Here is a 21,727-nt window from a genome sequence, read left to right on the forward strand (position 1 = left end):
TGCATTGCTGGGACTGCACTGATGTATTTAATATTGATTAAACAGCCTGTTGCCAGGGCTCTAACCTCAACAATGGGTTAAAACTATAATGGCATTCTACCATGTCCAACCGATCTTCATTTCTTAGACTTTCTGTGTAGGCCTGCTTTAAGTACACTGATAAGCCCATAAGTTAAATGGGACATTTTTTCCACTTGTGTGACTTATAAATGTCGGATAATGAGGCTTGCGCATTTGGATGTGACCCATGCAAGACGTTTTGGGTAGCACTGCTTGCACGCTGGCTGCACGGTGGACGAGTGGTTAATGCACAGACCTCACAGCTAGGAGACCAGGGTTCAATTCCTCAGCCATCTCTGTGTAGAGTCTGCATGTTCTCCCTGTGCATGCGTGGGTTTTGTCCCACAACTCAATACATAGCATGATAGGTCCCCTTCAGTAATGTAATGATTCTAGAAATTAAATTCTAAAAGCATCTTTTACATGTATGCTTCCAAAGCATTTGCCAACAACACAGTGAGTGCATGACGAATGTCATTAAAAAGCACAAAGAGGACTGAATGTGCGCACAAAATGGAAATCAATGGAATCTTACAATAGTCATATCACACAATTAATTAAGTCTTTTTTTTAGTATTATCTAATCAGAGGTCCCCAATTAGTGCACATTGAGAAGTTTGAGTTTGTCTGCAGCTTGACAGACAGACAGATGGATGCGCAGATGGCAGTGAAGATCACAAATCACAAACAGTGTGCTATTGCTTTCCAGACATATGCTTAATATGACATGCTACATTTACACTTTGACAACTGACTGCCATTTCTGCACCCTTCAGGCATTAAGTCATTCCATCCAATTTAAAATATGTTGTTCTTGGTAAAGGCTGCATGGCGACCAAGTGGTTAGCGTGCAGGACACACAGCTAGGAGACCCGAGTTCAATTCCACACTCGGCCATCTCTGTGTGGCATTTGCATGTCATCCCTGTGTGTGCATGGGTTTTCTCATTCACATTAATTTCTCCCACATTCCAAAAACATGCTAGGTTAATTGGCGACTCCAAATTGTCCATAGGTATGAATGTGAGTGTGAATGGTTGTTTGTCTATATGTACCCTGTGATTGGCTGGCGACCAGCCTAGGATGTACACCGCCTCTCGCCCTAAGACAGCTGGGATAGGCTCCAGCACCGCCACAACCCTTGTGAGTATAAGCGGTAGAAAATGAATGAATTAATGAATGTTCACATTCAAACAAAGGTGCATGCAAGTGGTGTGTATATTTTAGTACATTGAATTACGATGTACTGATGGATATGATGGACTTGCACCTAATTTCCAGCATGGTACTACTGGCCTAGTGCAGGGGTGTCAGATGCCTGGCCCCCAAGGGGGTTCAATCCAGTCTGCATGATGCATTCAAAATTATCAGCTACGGGTGACCAGTTTCAGTCAGACAAGTATCAATTTTCTTATAGTCTACCCTATTTTCTAATGGCCCTCATTGGCCAAAATGTCATATAGGTGAAAAGTCGTTACAGGGTGTGTTTATTTATTGACAGAGATGAATGGGCAACCCATGTGCTTGGTGTTTCAATATTCAGAGAATATTAGTATAATTGGCACCACTATGAGACTCATGATGGCAAAAGAGGCAAGGCCAACTGAGAAGAGAGAACATAAAGACATGGCTGGCAGGTATGATGTAAGAGTAGTTCATTTTCACTTGAAGCTGAAAGGTCAGTGAAACGCCAGCTATCCATTTTCTTGCAAAATAGTGTTAGCATCAAAGCAGTACGTACATGCATGATGAATGCTTGTCTTGAGATTCTTGAGGACATATTAATATTATTAACACAAAGTCTGATTATGTCTCTACTATTATGTTGCAGTTGAGGAGAACTGATAACTGGTTATTTTTTTCTTTTTGGTTTTGTGGAATCCTATTGTTCATGCAATGCCTTGCATGCATGTAGTGTTTGTATTTGTATTTATGTTTCAGGTAGGAATTCTATAGAAGACAGGCAATTACTATCAGATTTCACAATCGTTACTTTCTTCCAAGTCATATCACTGCACGCCGTTGCCTGTCCATTTTAAGAAGCTAATCTCTTTACTTAAGTGGCGCCACGAACTAACCACAACAACTTTCCTCATCAACGAAATCTGACCAGAACTCGGCTCAAAATGTAAAAAAAATAAAAAAATGCTGGCGTAGGGTGAGTGTACCCTAAGACTTTCTGTCAATCACTTACTTCACTGACGAGAAATTAAGGGGTTCGAGAAGCAAACCTAGAGGAACACCACATTTCAAAGTTACACGGAAAGTGGTTGTTCACCCATAAATAGAGTAGCTCTACTTAAAAAAAAACATTTAAGCAGCAATTAATTAAAGTTAAAATAAAGTGGTGTGACAGTTTTATGTCAAAACAAGCGTTGTGATAAATGCGTGATACCACTTCAGACATCTGGGGAAGGCATGTTTGTTTGAAATGAGTGGATGATGTGTCTCTAAGGATGACTGTCTCAGGGTAAGAGGCGCAGTACGGTATAGGTGACCTACTCTTAGTATAGATAGATGTGTGCTTACATCCTTTCTTGTACAGTTACCAAGGTTTGATAGAATGAGTTTAAGTGACATCAGGAATGCATGCATGCACATATGCTACAACAATTTTCCTCCCACCAAAACCCTTGGTGTCCACGCGCCATGATCTTGTGTGGTGAGTCACTGATAAAATATGATATAGGTTGTCATGACAGTTTCAGGTCGCCTCCACAACATGGTGAGGCAGGGGAAGTTAGTGTCGTAACAGAAGCATGTAAGTGAGCTGGGACGGAATACAGGAAAGTACGTTTAAATTGAAAGTATATTCAAGCGTGTACAACAGTGGTGATTGCTCATTAACTACAAAGGAAATTGAAATTGGAATTTAACAAAATAATTGGCCTAATATGCATTGTAAAACTTAAATGTGTCGACTTTAGAATGTGAGTATGATTAGCATTAATGAAATCATATCACCGTTGTGGGAGGAGTAGCTTGCTAGTTATCCCAGCCACAGTGGCGGCACAGACAGTGTTTCTAAAATCATATTAAATGAAAGTCACAAAGCTTCCCCTGTTTCAAAGACCAGCATCTGCCACTGATGTGCAACATTTACTTTTAATTACATTTATGCTGCTAATGAGTTCATTGTAAACAACAGTAAGTGTAACACGTCTAAGTTTCACACCAACAGCTAACTCGCCCAAATGACATTTTGAAGCGCATGCCGAGGTAGATAAAAGCCCATGTGAGATAGACTGTTCATCTTACTTTTCAACATTTTAAAGTAAGATTTGACTTTTAAATCATGTGTAGATTTGGAGACAAATAACATTGAATAAAAAGTCATGAAAATGCATATACGAGGATCATATACGAGGTAATACCGTGTCAATTTTGAGAGTATCATTTTGATGCAGGCTGCACGGTGATCGAGTGGTTAGCGCGCAGGCCACACAGCTAGGAGAGGAGACCCGATCCCAACCTCGGCCATCTCTGTGTGGAGTTTGCATGTTCTCTCCGTGCATGCGTGGGTTTTCTTCGGTTATTCCGGTTTCCTCCCACATTCCAAAAACATGCTAGGTTAATTGGCGACTCCAAATTGTCCATAGGTATGAATGTGAGTATGAATGGTTGTTTGTCTATATGTGCCCTGTGATTGGCTGGCCACCAGTCCAGGGTGTACCCCGCCTCTGCCCCTGTACCCCTGCTACCCTCGTGAGGATAAGTGGTAGAATGAATGAATGATTCCTTTTTAAACAGTCAAATATTGTACAACCATTGTTTGCTGAGAAGCATTAACCAGAGATTACATTACATTAAGATTTAATTAAGGGAATTAAAACCTGCTAAATTGGCATTCCCTTGAATTGGTAGTAAATACAACCCACTGTCCTCCAGTCAATGTACGTGATCACATTTCAGCGGATTATGTTTTTGTTACCACTACAAAGATGAGGTCAGTTTACGGAAATGTATGGACCCTCTGGGACAATTATTGATGATGTGTTGGAATGACATGAGAGCGATATAAAATCAAAGTACGGAGAACTCTTTGCTTTGGTTTCATTCCTGTAATCTTCTATTTGTTATCTCCATCAAGTAAAATTTGCAAGATTGTGCTGATTGTGTGTATTGTTATGCACTGTCTATAGGTGTCCAGGGAATGACATGAAATAAGAGTCCTATTTCCCTTAAGTACCAAGCAGCCACTGAACAGATAACTTGATGTTCAACACAAATATTGGTTATTAACATAACATTTAAGTAATAATAACCACACTGATCCAAGGACACAGTGGAAAATACCATTCCACTACCGACAGACACACTTACTTTATTGTGTTAGCTATCACCACAGAATCTGGGCACATTTTCACGATAAGAATATTTTAGCAAAATTGGTTGAAAAAACAGTCTCATCTTGAAGGTTTGGGGCCCTGCGCGAACTGGAAGGTGCTTGTCATAGCCGTCTTTCCATAGAGAGAAAAAACTCTTGTCTTTTTCTTTTGACAGTAGCCATCAACTTCACATGTCACTGATTATACTGTATGATATCCAAAGTATTTTGATTACAACTCATTGAGGTATGAATCCTTGCAGTGAATCGTATCCAAGACGAGAATCGAGTGGGAACCATAGAAAGTAATACTAATGGAGTCACTCTATTATATAAAAATACATCCTATTGATTCTATTTTTCAGCCATCACCACAGGAGATTGTTCAGGAGATGCACATTAGAGTTGTGCATCTATAAACTCAATAATCAATGGTGGATCTTTGAGTCATTTCATATATTTGGCTGCCCTTACGGAAAGGAAGGCTGTGCCAAATCCAAAAGGCTCTGCTGGGTGGCATCCGTATTCATCAGTGCCATAAGATCAAGGCAATTGTCATATTATTTTATGGCAATGGCATTTTTCATTCCATGCAGTTTCCAATAACTTCAAACTTAGATTTTTATGGCTTTGCCCCTCTTCTCATCCCCCTACTATCAGCCTCTCATTCTCATACTCACTGGGTCTCTTGCTCCATATCCATCCTTACTATTGCCTCCACAATTGACTCATTGTATGGATTTCGACCCTTCCCACTCCTTTTCCTCTAATTCCTTCCTTGCTCTTGTGCAAGCCTCCACTCCAACCACGTCTTCTCTGTTTCATTTATGGCCAGCTGCAGCGGGCTGGGTAATGAAGGCAGCGTTATAAAGTATGGGAGGTGCCTCAGGGCATTCTCACAGATAGAAAAATTGAAATAGGATGAGGATGGAGATGGGGGTAGAGATTGGAGGATTAGAAGGCCATGAGACACACACACAAAAAAATATCCAAGTGTAAAAAAAAAAATGGAGTGAAATATAACCGGAATAAAGAAAGCCATGGATGGTGTAAGAATAGTATCCTGGTGGAATATGTCTGTCTTTGGTATTTATTTAGAATGCTGAGATGGCACATTTGTAATACCTTCTTCCTCTCCTGTGGCTGAAAGAGGGAACCCAAATTTTAGAAACAGATCTCAAACTATCAAGAAGGGAGCCAATCATCACTTCATCATCATAATCAGATGATGGAAAGCGGCTGACCATATTGTGGACCTGTGAGTCAAATCTGATTGTTTAAAGAAACAGCCCCATTGCTAGATTACATTTACATGGCAATGCATGCAAGATAAAATCTGGACAAAAATATCTAACACACATGTAGCAATACAGCCAAGGGGCATACTGTTTTGGAATATATTAGTAGAATTTCATGGAACAAATACTCACATTTACGTTCTATATGAATGTCAATGCTTCTGATTGTTTTTAATGTGACTGGGAATTGAGTTGCGTCACAAATTTTATGACTTGGACTCGACTTGACAATATTGTCAAAGACTTGCAACTCAACTTGCACTTTCACATCAATGACTCAGGACTTGACTCCGACTTTAGTGTGATGACCTGAAAATACTTGAGCTTGTCAGTGAGCGTGTCGAAAAAAACTCAAAGTATCCAGTCATGTGGCCATTGTTGTATCATTTCCAGCAGAACAACACATAATCTGTCACGTACTAGTGTGTAGTAGTAGTGTAGCGACCTCGGGATGCAGAAGTGTGGACCCAAATGCAGCAGAGAGATGCTATGCAGCAGAACAACTAATTTTCATGTCCAACAGAAAAAAACGACAAAGCCATGACAATGATCCAACAACAGAAAGAGCACACACCTGAACTAAATAGACGGGGGTGAAATCAGGAACAGGTGCATGAGATACGAAAAGCGGGAAAACGCAAAAAAGGCTAAACAGGAAGTGAAACCAAAAATAAGAGCATAAACAGAAAACTAAATGAATAGTTGCGTTGTGTCTAATAATAATAATAAACTAACTTAATCCAGAATGCTATGCCAGTACTCTCTTTCTGTGACTAAGCCTGAATCCCAATTTTACATCTCAGCCCTTCCCATTCATCTTATCCCTTCCCTTACCCCTTAAAACCGAGAGCCAAGGAGAAGAAGCCACTAAGAAATGGGATACCACTTGATTCTCATTACATCATCACCCTTCACCACTTGCTGCCTGTGACATAAGCAGATGGGATAATTAAAGTAGTCATAATAAATGTTTCCTCCCATAAAGTAAGGTGCATACATTTCAACATTATTTCAATGTTATATAGCCTCATTTTATTTGGTAAACACTAAACAGTGCTCGGGCTGCACGGCGGTCGTGTGGTTAGCACGCAGACCTCACAGCTCGGGGACCAGGGTTCAATTCCACTCTCGGACATCTCTGTGTGGAATTTGCATGTTCTCCCCGTGCATGCGTGGGTTTTCTCCAGGTACTCCGGTTTCCTCCCACATTCCAAAAACATGAATGTTAGTGTGAATGGTTGTTTGTCTATATATACCCTGTGATTGGCTGGCGACCAGTCCAGGGTGTACCCCGCCTCTCGCTTGAAGACAGCTCCATCACGCCCTGACTGACTGACTGACTGACTAAACAGTGCTCATGACTTTTAAGGACTTTGAAACTGCCAGCTTACGACTTGGGACTTGACTCGACCTGTCATGTGACTTGTAATTAAAGGCTTGGCTATATAGTCATGTATCATGGATAGTCTCTAATACAGCAAATATCAAATTATCACTGTATTGTTAGATTGTGTTTTGAGAACAATTACATTTGACTACCCAACCACAGTAGCTCAGTAATTATGTTTCTGTTTTTTACCCCACTTTGTGTGTGACTATCATTGTTAAACAATAATAACTATTAAATAATGCTTGAAAGTTTGTAGATAATGGTCTAATGTTCTCACACTGGGATGAAGCCGACGGGAAATTTGCTTGTATCAATGTTAACTGTTTGATTCCTGGTCAGACACTCCCATCATGATTGAGATGATGACACCAGTTATCACCCTGTAATTATAGTCTTGCAATCCTATGGAATTTTCTGACCCTTCCAGGTCAACAACTCAATGACCCTTCTTGGTGTCTCTCATGGTGTTAATGACTAGGGGAGAGGTTGCCAGCCTGGGGCTCTCCACCCCAGCTGCACATGAATAAGATCCCAGCCTTAAATTGCGTTTAGATATTCGATGTGCGTAGGAAGGACGGATAACACAACTTGTTTTGCTGTGACAGACTGCAGCAACTAAACAATCTCAATGTTTCAGTCCAAAATATATTACTTAATGGATGTCAGCCATCAAGACATTTGTGTGGGAAAAGTAGATTCTTGTGAAAACACAACTATGACTACAGTGTATAATACTAAAACAAACATATCTTTTAGGCCTGTGACGAGATGGATTTTGGTCTGGAGCAGATCCATCTTGGTAAAGTTGAAACTTTTATTCAGGTGGAAGTTAATAAGTTCTACAAATGGTAACTGGAAGTGACCTTGGCGGTCCAATCCTCGGCTCTTGGTATGTAGAATGTTACCTCTCCGGTGGGGAGAGGCACTGGAACCAGTCATCGGGAGAGGAGCTGAACTGTATTCCACTCTGGCGTTGCTGACGAAAGGCGAGATGGCAATTCTTATATTCTTATATTTTAGAACATGAAATCACATTGTGAAGAAATTGAGGCAAAATGGAGTGTACCACTTTGCTTCAATCTGCAGAGATAGTTGGGAGGTCAAATCCTATGAAATTATTGGAACTTGATATACTTGAATAACATTTTATGATACTTGTCAGTCAAAAATTGGGATTTTTTTAATAAAAGAGACTGATACAGTGTCACTATTATTCACAGAGGAAAAAAAAAACAGTTCAGTAGTTAGGACTGACCTCTGCCTTGAAGGTACCAGAGGCTCATGTTAAATCCTCCACCCATTGTCCATAGCTAATTAATTCTTAATGGGACATCCAAATAGCCAAAGGTTATAATGATAAATAATCGTTAATGGTCGAAGAAGGGGCTGCAGGACTGGGAGGGACAATGCAAGGAAGAGCATGCCATTTTGTTAAAACATTAAATGTTTATTTCTAGGAGTAAAAAAAAAATCATTTTTGCCCTTAGGCTCCAAATTATACTTAGATGTTACACCAGAACTATTATCTACTTATTTTGGAAGCGGTTGGGTTCTCAATGTCTTGCCTAAGGACATTCTTGTAAGGTATGTTATTGGCTCTTGGTGAAAATTACTGAACCTTTGACATGTTAGTCATAAGACAGTAAAACACTGAGTATACTCTAAGGGAGTTCCTTTTTGTTCTTTGCCAACAGTTGCTAGTTCAACGGGGTTAATGTTGCGTCTCGCGACACTAAATAAAACGCCATACATAATTACAATTCATTGGCATGTGCAGGGATTCAGTGTGTGGGATTTAGTTTGTACCCTTCTCACTCATAAAATGTATTTCATGTAACATACAGGGAGATGAACACATGGATGGTTCAGAGCGGTACTAATATAACTATGTTTATTATTGTAGTTTGCAATGCATCATCTGAGAGCTGTTTCTAATATGCTGCTGAATCTCTACTGTCACGTCGCTGCACAAGTTATATTAGAAATGTAATAAACCCTAAGCGTTATTGTTTTTGAAAAAGACATTCTGTGAAGACGTAACGCTGAGTTCATGTACCGTCTGTGTGTTCCATGAACCACCTACAGTAAGCAGCTACCTAGACATATTTTTTTTGATACAGTTTTCCATCAGAACAGCAGCCACAGTATAAAGCAGGCTTATGGATGCCATCTGTTACACCTTGACCCAGAAGTCATTACAACTACAGACGGTGTTGGAAGGGCATTCTTAATCCTTTATGCTCCTCCCATAACTTCACAAAGGACTTATAGGCACATGCAAGGATTTTCTTGTTTCATGCTCCCACGGGCTGAAACGAGAGTACTGAGATGTGTGTGTTATTTTAGAGTTTTTTGTGTATAGATGTGGCTGCAATACCGTAACATGGATTCCTGAAGAGTTTTTACACTGCGCAATTGTTCATATGTGTGTTTTTTTGTCTATAACTCAAAAGGTCAGGTTAATTGGCGACTCCGAATTGTCCATAGGTATGAATGTGAGTGTGAATGGTTGTTTGTCTATATGTGCCCTGTGATTGGCTGGCGACCGGTCCAGGGTGTACCCCGCCTCTTGCCCAAAGACAGCTGGGATAGGCTCCAGCACCCCCGTGACCCTTGTGAGGAAAAGCGGTAGAAAACAAATGAATGAATGAATGAATGAATATGAGTGGGAATGGTTGTTTGTCTATATGTGCCCTGTGATTGGCTGTCGACCGGTCCAGGGTATACCTCGCCTCTTGCCCAAAGACAGCTGGGATAGGCTCCAGCACCCCCGCGACCCTCGTGATGAAAAGTGGTAGAAAATGAATGAATGAATGAATGAATGTGAGTGTGAATGGTTGTTTGTCTCTATGTGCCCTGTGATTGGCTGGCGACCGGTCCAGGGTGTACCCCGCCTCTTGCCCAAAGACAGCTGAGCTAGCGGCATAGAAAATGGATGGAGTCTACCACTAAAAATGTATGGAATAATCAACAATATCAGCTCTCAAGTGCATAACTGTGCTACAAATGCTGATTTATTCCAAGCTATGATCAAATTAAGTGCATATATGCTCAGCTTGAAGTAGACTGCCAATCATCTTTATCCGCCCAGTCTCTTAAGAATACACAAGCCAATTGTAGCAGGTAGTTGAGGTCACTCTAGTGCAACAGAAAATGATACAGTACATACAAAAAGTCATCAAGAAACAAAGTGCAATAGTGGTAACACTGATCAGCAACAGTGTGCAAAAAATGATGGTAAATGTCAACATTACAATGACAATTGTAGTAAGTAAGTGTGTTATGAGGAAGATAGGGAGAAAGAAGATAAGGGAAAAAAAGCAAATAGCCACAGTAGATATGCTTGATGATGAGAGCAGCCATTGGCTGCATAGAAGCACAAAGCATTTCTGATCTTCTCATTCATGACCACAAAGTATTTGATCTACTTTCTTTGATCTACTCTCTACTTTACTAATGTGTCTATTTTATTTATAATATTGGCTTACAGTAGGGTGGTGTTTAAATTAAAAAAAAAACTGTGTCAGAAGTTGGCTTCCTTGGCTGGTTGATTCGGAGACTGAATGGTGATTTTTGCCAATTAGCCACAATCATTATGCAAGACATGAGCACATGTCTTTCTCTTTTTTGTGTGTTTTAAAAGATATAAAAACAGCTAAAAAAGAAGCAGTTAATTAACACACGTGATGGGACACACCTATTCTGCCTACAAAACTCGTTTTATATCCATGCTGTGACCATGTAGCAACAGGCACATCCATAATAACATGTAATACTTACATTGTTTTGCATTACCGGAACTTTCTTTCACATAGCAAAATAGAAACTAATGTTACACTAAGTGTTAACTTTTGCAAGCACAAAAATGTTGGTAGTGGTTTGAGGCATTGTGAGTGAAGTGTGGTGTGGTGAAGCTAGTTGCTAGCTAGCGAGGGTGTAGCTAGCTGGTGTGGTGTGGCTAGGTGTCACTATGCTAGTAACGTAGTCGTAGTTCTTAGGCTAACAATGTTGAAAACAGCAACTGTAACATGGTTAATACTCTATATAATATTATGTAAAATTGAGCATTGTTGCTGGTTATTTTTTTCAAGGTTTTTTTTCAGAAGGCTTTATAGGTGAAATAGCTGTGTCCCATTACATGCATTCTTAGCTGCCTCTTTTAGCTGTTTTTATATATGTATTGATATCTCATGTGGATGATAGTAAACATATTTAATGTTTGCCTTTTTTTAAAGGCTGGGTTTCACTTTTGTAAATGTAAGAACAGTGATATTGTATATGGGTTATCCACATTATCTAATAATTAGTAAATTGGACACCAATGCCTGCAGCCTCGGCGTCCATGAGTTGAAGCTACTGCACGCTTATTTGTAGCGACTGCATGTTTTTATTCATGAAAGTGTGCACCTGAATGCCGGGGGAGCAAACTCTTCCTTCCTTGTTCGTCAACACCCTCCAACGCTGCGCAGAGACACTGCAACACTCACTGTAAACAACAAAGCCCAAATGAGCGTCTTACTGCCCGAGATAATAAGTCACTCCGCCATGAATGTTTAATGGCCTTTTTGCAGCCTCGTCACAGACCAATGCATAATTATGCCTTGTACATAACGCACTGGCTCAGAGTAAATTGTGTTATGGTAAATTTGGGATGAAGACTTTATTTGTTCTTGGCAAGCAAACACTTAGATGCTTTATGTTTTAGGATACAAAATGTAACAAAGATGCTTCACAGCTCAACTGACAGGTGATTGTTGTTCATCTGTCCGTGTGGATTCCATTACTGTCCTTTAAAAATAATCTTTTCAACACTAAATGATGCAAGGTTATTATGAGCGCGGCAAACACGTACTTGGGAGTCTTTTGCTCCTTGATGATGCAACTGACTAAAATGTTTCTTTTAATGAATAATGTCATAATTTAACATTTTTGTGCATTTTGGAATGTGTAGATGGATACACTGTGGAAAATATGCAAAACTAAGCCGAGTTTTTCCTGTTTATTTCATATTTTTAATATATAACTAGTTCACTGTTTACGTTTCTGGTGAATTTTGTAAACATCGAACCTAATATTGATGACATTCAGTCTCACTATTTAAATGTTTTTCTGACTTAAAAAAAAAATGATATAGAAAATGGTCCCAAATCCATAAATCAATCTTTACTCCCCGTCTTGCATTTTAAATACAGGCAATGCTCTTGTTATTTCCAAACGTGGTCTTTGTGCATGTTTCATGGCCTCTTTAGCGCTATGTCTACGAGCAGAATGCTGAATAATTGACGAGACGCGAAGCTGGATCAAATGGCAAGTCTGCCCCCCTGCAGGCACAGGCTTCTGCCTCTGTTTTGCATTTGGTAGGGTGTGTGTGTGTGTGCGCGTGTGTGTGAATGCAGGAGTGATCATTTATCAATGTGTGTGTGTGGTTAGCTATGCATAACAATGTCTTTTTAACGTATGGTTTTGACAAAGAGAGGCAGGGCTCCTGTATGAGCAAGCACACAATATCAAAGACTGAATGATTCCTCAACTATGGATTCTCTTTCTTACCAGACTTTGTCATAATTCTGTGCTACTTAGTTGGCATATTACTTCAACATAATACATTCTGGGTCACTGAATTCAAAAGTACATAAGTCATTTTCATAGTTTAAAAAAATGTAACAGTTGCCATCATAAAAACTTAATTAACTATGTGAGCAATTAACCCTACCACAGCATTAATTTATAAATCATGCAGATTTGTGGTTATAAATGTATTTGCCACACTTTTTGTCAAAAATCAAATTTGTAATTTTAATGTGACTATAGGGGTATTTTCAGGTCTAGAAGGCTCCAATTTTAAAATTTGTATTTAGAAGGTCATAAACAGGTTCATGATCCGGTTTTCTGTGATCTTACTACAAATATTCATAAATAAGGAATCCTACTTCTCGGAAATTCACTCATCATGGTCTACCAATTAACTGATAAATTAGTAAATGTGAAAACAACAACAAAACTAACAGCTGTACTTTGATGATGAAGTAACTTCCTCTTCTCGCATTCGTCCTCTCCTGACATCCCATTTTGAAGTTGCTCCTTATTTGCCGCAATACAACCAAAAGAAAAAAACATTCAAGTTTAAAAAGTGAATATGTGACAACTCATTGTATTTGCCAACTTCTTTGTTGAAGTTGGATCCGGTCGCCAAATTTAGTGAAGTGTGCTGAGGCTTGCGTGATATGCTAACAAAATGTGGTCCATTCTTTATAATAACTATTGCAGAAAATGTTGCCAAAAGCTAAAAAGCTAATGCAAAATTATCTGAGGCCTCAACAGCAGCCCAAATGCTCTTAAAGTTGATATTTCATTAGATTTTTCATGATCCATGTACTAGATTGAACGCAATAAGTTGAGTGACTCACCATATTAACTGTTTTGACCATGTATCGTCCCATTGCCGTTCGGCTGAAGCATTTTTGTATCCTTGTTAAAACATATTCCTCCTGCCGTCGTCCTACTCCTTGAACCGAACTGTTTATTAGCGGTCAGCAAGCAACTCAAGCAGGAGACTGGTTGACAATGGTCTACAACGCAAAACACACTGGGCAGGTTCTCCATTAGCCAGTAATGACTGTTGTATATTGGGCCAGCTATCACCCACTGAGTAGTACAAATACGTAAACACACAAATGAGATGGCGCTGCACGTGTCTTCAACATGACTATACAATATCCTCTACTGGTAACTACAATAACAAACATACACCAGAGCAGCAATAGATTGCTCTAATACACCACAAGGACACAGAACATGATGCATGCTCATATGTTGTTAAAAATCCATTCAAAATTGCGAAACAGCGAATCAGTGAAAGGCTAACCGTGATGTAGCCAGGGAATGCAGTCAGTTTTAATTAAAATATATTTATGATGGGTATCTGTGGTTAATGCACATCACTGTCAGGGTTAGGCAATCCCGTTTTCATCTTTATTTAATAAATTAAGTTTCTGTTTAAGCTGTTTTACCTGAGTCACTTCATACGAGATGGACTGTGACCTTCTATGAATCATCATAAATTGAACTTTGTTTACTCAGAGAAGTACATTTGGTGCTCAGTTTCTGAAACTCGTTACTACACACCTGAGTCACATAATCACTCCTCACTCCTACACACGGACTGCACACACCGGCCCCTAATTCTCTTCCATGACACGCTCACACTCAATTGAGCCTGTCATCTTCTCTTTGCTCCCCTAATGGCCGCCGACTCCCTGAGTGCTATTAGAGAACAGGACATGGTATTGGAAATCAAAGAGGATTTGGAGGCGGGGGCAGTGTCCTCCTGCAAGGCGAATGGCGAGCAGAGGTCAAGTTGTTATAAAAACACAGTGAACTTGTTACAAAAGCACAATCAGTCAAGCGTGAATGAAACTATGGATTATTATTTCTCAGGAAATCACTGTGCTCAGTGCTGATGGACCACATCATTTCAGATGTGTGTTATAGCGTGGGGCCGCTAGATCAAACACAATATTTTATGGACAAAATGCTTGAATTTTGAGGAAACATTTACAACATTTAGCGTGACATGCTGTGACATGTCACAGCAACAATATTGTGATTTTTTTATACCCTTTTTTGACAAACATTCACTTTTTTACTGTCATTTACAAAGATTGTCAGCAAAACAGAGGAGAAGATACCATTGATGCTGAGGTTAGACACATTAATACTGTCATTTTAAACTTGTTAAAGAATCCTAAGGGTAATGGAACACAAAAGTCAAGTGGTAGACCCCCTAAAAATTCCCAGATCACCAATCCTGACTGTCAAGACCATCCTCGACCCAAACAGAGGTTGTTACTGGTGCTGATTGCAGCCGCGAAAGGAGGATTTTAAGACCAAAAAATAAAATAAAGTTTTCAAAGCCCTTGTCTCCTTCCTTCACTGCCACAAAACTACCAGTTAGGATCAGCTCGTGAACAGTCTATTTCAGTTTAATGGTTGTTTGCTTAATTGCTTATGCCATTTTTTGTTTCATTCCCACTTCTTTTGGCATTTTGAAGTTCTACTTAGCACCACCTTAGTGTCCAACAGTGCAATATGTAAATTCTTGCAATTGGTTTTGAAATTTTGATCAGGTGTGTATTGTATTGTGGGTTTGTTATTTTTATTTTGTTTGACCAACCAAAAGTACAACATTGCAAGATGCATGCTTTAAATTGATATTCTTATTTTAATTGATTTGTATATGCAACTGTTGAATCACTCTTTTTACTTTCTTTGTAGTTATTTTCAAACAAAATTACACAGTATGAATGTTAATCTTCTGTTACATTCCAAAAGTGTTTAGGACAAAAACAGGGCGTAACGTGTGTAAAAAGGAGATACCGGGCAAAACTGAGGACGAAACAAAAAGCAATCCTCAACATCAGGATGCAAGAGAAACAGTTGACACAAAGAAATAGTTGACACAAAATGGCTGAGCACGCAGCAAACAGAACACAGCATGGACACTTAGTCACCCACACAGCAACACTTTGAGGAGAGCAGCATGAGAGAGCGAGAGAGAGACACGAAAGAGCACTGCTTGCTATCTGGCTCCTATATGCCAGCGTCACCTGATTGGCAATCACACCTGGTATGCACCTTCCAGGTGTGTCACCACTCTGCAGAGGAAAATGAGTAAGAGAAATAAAACACACACAGTGCGTCCAACACACTACGGGAGGTAACACTGGACGTTCATAAAGACGCTAAACTGACATAAACACTGTGGCCAACTAAAGCAGCTGGAGTGAAACTGATCTTAGCTGTGTTTAAAATGGAAGACTGGGGGGAAATCAGAGGCTTCATTAAAGTTTCATGTAGTTTTTTCTGTACACTTGCAGTTTCATCTCGTGCCTCTGTTTACCTGAGGGCCACAACTACCTAAGTTAGGCGCACCTTGGGAGTTTATACAGAGTCGTCGTCAGAACTGCACAATCTAACACAATACAAAACAAATTGTGTGTTGTTTTTTTAAATAAAATTAATGCTCAGTTTCATTAGCATAACCAGAGCAGTATTAATTTACTGTAACCTTGCTGTTATGGTTGTAGTTTGTAGTGGTGTAGAACTTTATAGGATCGTGACGTTTGCTGTCTTGTCAGAAGCATCTCTAAATGTAGTTATTTTGAGTTTCAGCTAAAATGAAAGAAAGGTACGTATTCAAAAGTGTGGTGAAAACAGCCATGTTGTTTGGTCTAGAGACAGTAGCCACGTATACATGGACCCAAATATTCCAATTGCATTTATTTACTCATACACCTCATTCCGAAAGAAAAGTGCCAATATATAATCGGATTCACAGGGGTGGAGTATTTCTTTCCCCAATCCGATTGAGGTATCTTGTACCCGCTCAAACAGAAAGTTGTCAGGGTGTGTTCTACTTTGTCGTGTTTTTCATCTTCTGTTGTTTATTGGACGTTGGCAAGCAGCTTTCATGTGCATTACCGCCATCTGTGGAACAGAATCTAAACCCTTCTATATGCCATTCACAAGTCCAGTTTTATTTAAAAAGAAAATATATATCCATATAAAACATATCCAGAGTTTAATTATAAAATATTAGCAAGATTGAATTTGATCTTTTCCTGTTTAAATATTTCCCGGGTGCGTTTCTTCAGCGCATGCTCAGATATGACGTTACACGCAGCTCGAGACGTTCTTCTGTTTTAAAAATGGAGGCACACAATCAGCACTGGACTGCTGCGGAAAGTTTGTTTTTGATCCAAACTAATTTCAAGACTGGACAAACGAAAAACTCGCAATAAGGAGTTATTCCAACAAGTGAAAGAAAAACTCAGGGAAGTCGGTATCACGTGATGTTGATGTTTATGTTTTACTGCGCATGCCCCATTGACTATTCTGTTTGATTATAGCGGCGCATGTAGACAAGAGATTGGAATATTCCTTTCCATGGATACCATTGTTTTCGGAAAGGTCATTCGGAAAGATTCCATTCGGAAAGAGAAAAACTCATGTTAACGTGGCTCGTGACGAGTTTCTCATTGGGAGTGACCAGGATGGATAGGATCAGTTACATGTTTTAGTCCTTGGAGATAAAGTCAGAGAGGCCAGACTGAGATGGTTCGGACATGCCCAGAAGAGAGGATGCTGCTTTCAGAGCTGCCAGGTAGGAGTCATAGAAGAAGACCAAAGAGGAGGTTTATGGATGTAGTGAAGGAAGACATGAGGGTAGTTGGTGTGAGAGAGACAGATGCAGAAAACAGGCTTGGATGGAAGCGATTGATTTGCTGTGGCGACCCCTGGAGGGAAAAACCCAAAGAGAAAGAAGAATGTCTATGCTATTGGTAGACACTAATATAAGTGTAAAAATGACAACATGTTATTTCATGTCTAGAGAAAAGAAAACCAAACTTCTCAAGACACTCCCAATTGATACACATCACTTTATGAAATACCATAATCCTTAACCATGACATGACTCTTCAGTGTCCATTTATCTAGTGATTTCCTTGAAAATACATTGTCTCTGTGTGTTTGTGTATCTGTCAGTCTTCCTCAGACAGAACCAAAAACAAACAGAAGGGCAGCCCTCCCTTCCTGTCTGTCGCACACACATACTTCTGCTAGACACTTAGTACCCCTGTGCTGCAAATAATTGTTTGGCAAGCACACAGAACAGGTGTGCCTGAACGCATTCCCAAAAATAAAATAAAAAAAAACAACTCTGCACACACTCAGACTTGCTATTGTGCCATATCTCCTTCATACATGGCGATGCCAGACAAGGCAGAGCAGATACCTTTGATAGGTACCCAGCTTTTGAAGACTTGTTGCTGGCATCGCCTCTCAGAGTGCCCGCTGGTACCTCGCTCGTGTAACCTCCTGCTGAGCCTTTTGTCGCGAGCGGTGGGTTGCCGTTATCGTTTTATGAGGGTGTCCGCCATGAGATCAAAGGGAGGGAGAACAGGTGAACACTTCAGAGAGTGTTGTGAAAATCTCAACCGAACAGTCCTAGAATAAATGTAGAGCAAGCGTTGGACTAAGCAGCTTAGCTGGGTCAATCGCAGTACACCACGCTTGGGTTTTACTTTAAATGTAACTTATTGGATGACTCGATAAGTGATGTATCCACTGTATCTGCTTTTGTACTGGTTGTACATTGGGGAGGAGGTAGAGAGGTTAAGAAAAAGTACAGTCAATACAGTCATTGTTTTCTACATCATAACTACAATTTTTGCTGAGTGTTTTTATATTCCATTGTGGTGCTCGCCTGTAACTGAAGGCTTTTTATATTCAAAATGTGTATGTGCCTATTTGTGGCCGTAACACAACCCTAACGTGACAGCCCTGCCCTTTTTAACATGGTACTGTAAGATGTTAATCTGTACATGTCAGATCAAGAATGCAATCAGTACAGTACATGTACAGGACAGTCATTCCCTACTTTGCACATTGCGTGCGCTGTGCTCACATGATAGAGTGAAGAGCGCAGCAGAGACGATGACAATGAGGGATTTGTGTTTCTGTTTCCATCATGTTTGGCGTGCATCATATTTCAATTAGGATGCATTACATACACATAACTTGCTGTGAAATAATGTAGCCAAGACGTGAGAAGAGGTAATGTATAAAGAAGGATGGATGGTGATGAGGAGTGATAGTAGCCTCCAAACTAAAATTGTATTTGCTGTGTGAAAAACACCGTCAATGTTGAAATGAACATGTATGCAAAACAAATTGTCAGATGTGAGACAAATGACCAAGAGAAGAAAATAGTGTAAAAAAGTAAACCGAGCAAATGAAAGTAAAAACAAGAAAGGCAAATGTCAAAAAAACAAAAACAGATTAGACATGTGTGCTTGTTTGAAGTCATGATCAGTAGGCAGACTGTTGGTCAGTGTGGTTAGCCAACTCGCCAACACAACATCAATGCAAATTAAACTTGGCTATGAATTTTAAAGGTTTTTTTTCATATATATATATTTTTACAGACCTTGACACTCCAGTTCTGACGGTTCACCAGACCATCAGTGACGTGCGTGGAAGTTATTACCAAGAAAAGACAGTGTTCCTGCGCTGCACCGTCAACTCCAACCCGCCTGCTCGATTCATCTGGAAGCGCGCCAACATGCTCATTGAGCAAAGCAAAGACAATGGCGTGGACATCTATGAGCCTCTTTACACTCAGGTATCTGCTTAGCCTATACGTATATTTGCCTAGTGATCATTTAACCGACCCACTTAGCCATATACCTACCACTCAACCGATGCACTCTACATTATTAATCTAATAAATTACCTTCCAACCTCCATACCTAACTACCTAATGACTGTTCTGCCAACCAACCAACCCAACGATCAACCAGCTGACCCATTTACCTGCAAATAACCTACCGTCATACCTACAGACTAAGAAAACAGTCAAACCTGTGAAACAGTAACCACTTAAACTATCCAACCTCTTACATTTCAAGCCACCTAATTATCAACCTACTTATCATTTCACACATCTTTCTCGCTATTACTCTATGTTCCTTGTCCCTAACTTCATATCTGCCTACTAATGTTCCAACCTCTATACTGATCTACCGAATAACTATCTGACTAACACACTGACCGTCTGCCCTCTATGTCTACAAACAACCTATACCACCGATGTTCTTACCAACCTAGCTTTCTACCAACCTACTAATCTTTTACAGACTGACAACACCAACAACTGAAACGATAAACCAATAGTCGACCACTCAACCTACCAACTTCACTGTTTTCCAATCTCCCTAATTATCCGACCTTCCAACCTCCAACTACTGGTCATCCCTCCATCCTACCTGTCAGCAGCCCTACCTTTAAACCTCTCAACACTCGATCCAGCAAATGGCTGACCTCCCTACCTACAAATTATTTACTTTCTTACTTCCAGAATGCAAGGCCGCACGGTGGATGAGTGCTTTGCATGTTGGCCACACAGTCAGATTATCGGGAAGGTCTGTGTTTGAATCACCGCATCTCTGTGTGGAGTTTGTAAAAAACACAGATGTTAGGTTAATTGGCGACTCCAAATAGTCCATAGGTATGAATGTGAGTTTGAATGATTGTTTGTCTATATGTGCCCTGTGATTGGCTGGCGACCAGTCTAGGGTATACTGTGCCTCTCGCCTAAAGTCAGCTGGGATAGGCTCCAGAATACTTTTGCGACCTTAATGAAAATAAGCGGTATAGAAAATGAACTAAAAAAATGGTTGAAACAAAGAACCAACAACTGACCACCCAACTGAGCTCTCTCGATCCTTCCAACCTGTTAAACCTCCTACTTACATACTGACCATATACTTCTCTTCTGACCACTTACTCACTGCTGGTCTACTTTACAACATACCTACCCCCCTTCCTTCTAACTTCCCTAATTACTAATCTTTGTAAATACTGCGCTATTGAACCAATGAGCGAACAACCACCCGCATAACCTACCCTCCAACTTCCTTAAGTATCTTATCATCCAATCTACCTACTAACCATTTAACTAACTGACCTGCCCGCTGCCTTCCAACTTCTTTATCCGCCAATTGGCTGGCCATCCTTCCTGTCTACAGTTTGTGAAAACCAGCAAACAACTGCACCACCAACCTTCCTACCTCTCTGACAAATGGTATAGCTAACAAGTAAACTAACAAAACCACAAAATTGTAATACATCTGTGCACTTACCAACTGTGCTACTATTGTTGTTTAAGTAAGAATGACCTAATTTGCCCTCTTGCTCAAGCGACCATCAGTGTCTTATAAGTAAGTTGCTATAAACACAGCAGAAGTCTTTCAACATGATTCCCTATTCTGAGAACACAAGCACGTCTCCTTTTCTCTCTGTTTATCAGAGCATCAGCCGAGCACAAAGCAGAATCCCTTGAGTTCAATTGTCCTGGCAGCAGAGTCCTCGTCCAGACTGGCTAAGAATTGATTAGCCCAACATCCACATATACAGTATCGAGCGCCCACAGCAGTTGCTAAAACAGTTGGAAAGATTCACAAACCTCTTTCATTTTCCTGACCACATCACATTAAAACTTTTTTTCATCCAATGTCGGGTTGTAGAAATAATTGGGGCATGTGTGTTTGTTAGTGTGTCTGTTTATTGTACCACGGCTCATCAAAAATTTAAAAGATTTCAGTTCACTTTTGGGAGAAAATTAGAATAAAGTGAACAGAGCTCCAGCATCAAAGGAAAATATCAGTACAGTGATTTTAATTTCAAAATGTGTGTTTTTCTTTTCTATTGCAGGGTGAGACGAAGGTGCTGAAGCTGAAAAACCTGAGAACGAAGGATTTTGCTGATTACACATGTCAGGTGTCGGTTCGCAATGTGTGTAACATTGAAGACAAGTCAGTCACCTTCAGGCTCACAAATGCCACATGTAAGTAAAAAGGCCAGATATGCATACATCGCTGTGGTCTTGATTTTCACATGCGTCCTCGTTATTATTATTCAATGCTGTCTCTCCTTCATGATTCCTCCAACCTTTGACTTCCCCCTCAAATTTACTCTGTCTCTCCTTTCGCCTACCTCCCAGTACGCAACATTGTCAACTTGTCTTGGTGAAAAGGCATCACAGGGCCGTCAGCTGCAATTCAGTTGTCACGTTGCCTGTTATCTCCAATTC

At 40.1% G+C, this 21,727-nt stretch overlaps 1 protein-coding gene across 5 annotated transcripts in view; it reads left to right on the forward strand.

The window, feature by feature from the left end:
• Window positions 1-21,727, forward strand: part of mdga1 (MAM domain containing glycosylphosphatidylinositol anchor 1) — a 180,016-nt gene that overhangs the window by 94,159 nt on the left and 64,130 nt on the right. For all 5 annotated transcript variants that reach the window (XM_058089735.2, XM_058089734.2, XM_058089733.2 and 2 more), the window contains 2 exons: window positions 19,062-19,258; window positions 21,349-21,481. In XM_058089735.2, the coding sequence (XP_057945718.2) occupies window positions 19,062-19,258; window positions 21,349-21,481 (330 nt within the window). The remainder of the gene's footprint in view (window positions 1-19,061; window positions 19,259-21,348; window positions 21,482-21,727) is intronic.

This window comes from Doryrhamphus excisus, linkage group LG13 (assembly GCF_037039965.1).
Source record: "Doryrhamphus excisus strain RoL-2023G ecotype Guam linkage group LG13, RoL_Dexc_Guam_v1.1, whole genome shotgun sequence".
NCBI lineage: Eukaryota > Metazoa > Chordata > Actinopteri > Syngnathiformes > Syngnathidae > Doryrhamphus > Doryrhamphus excisus.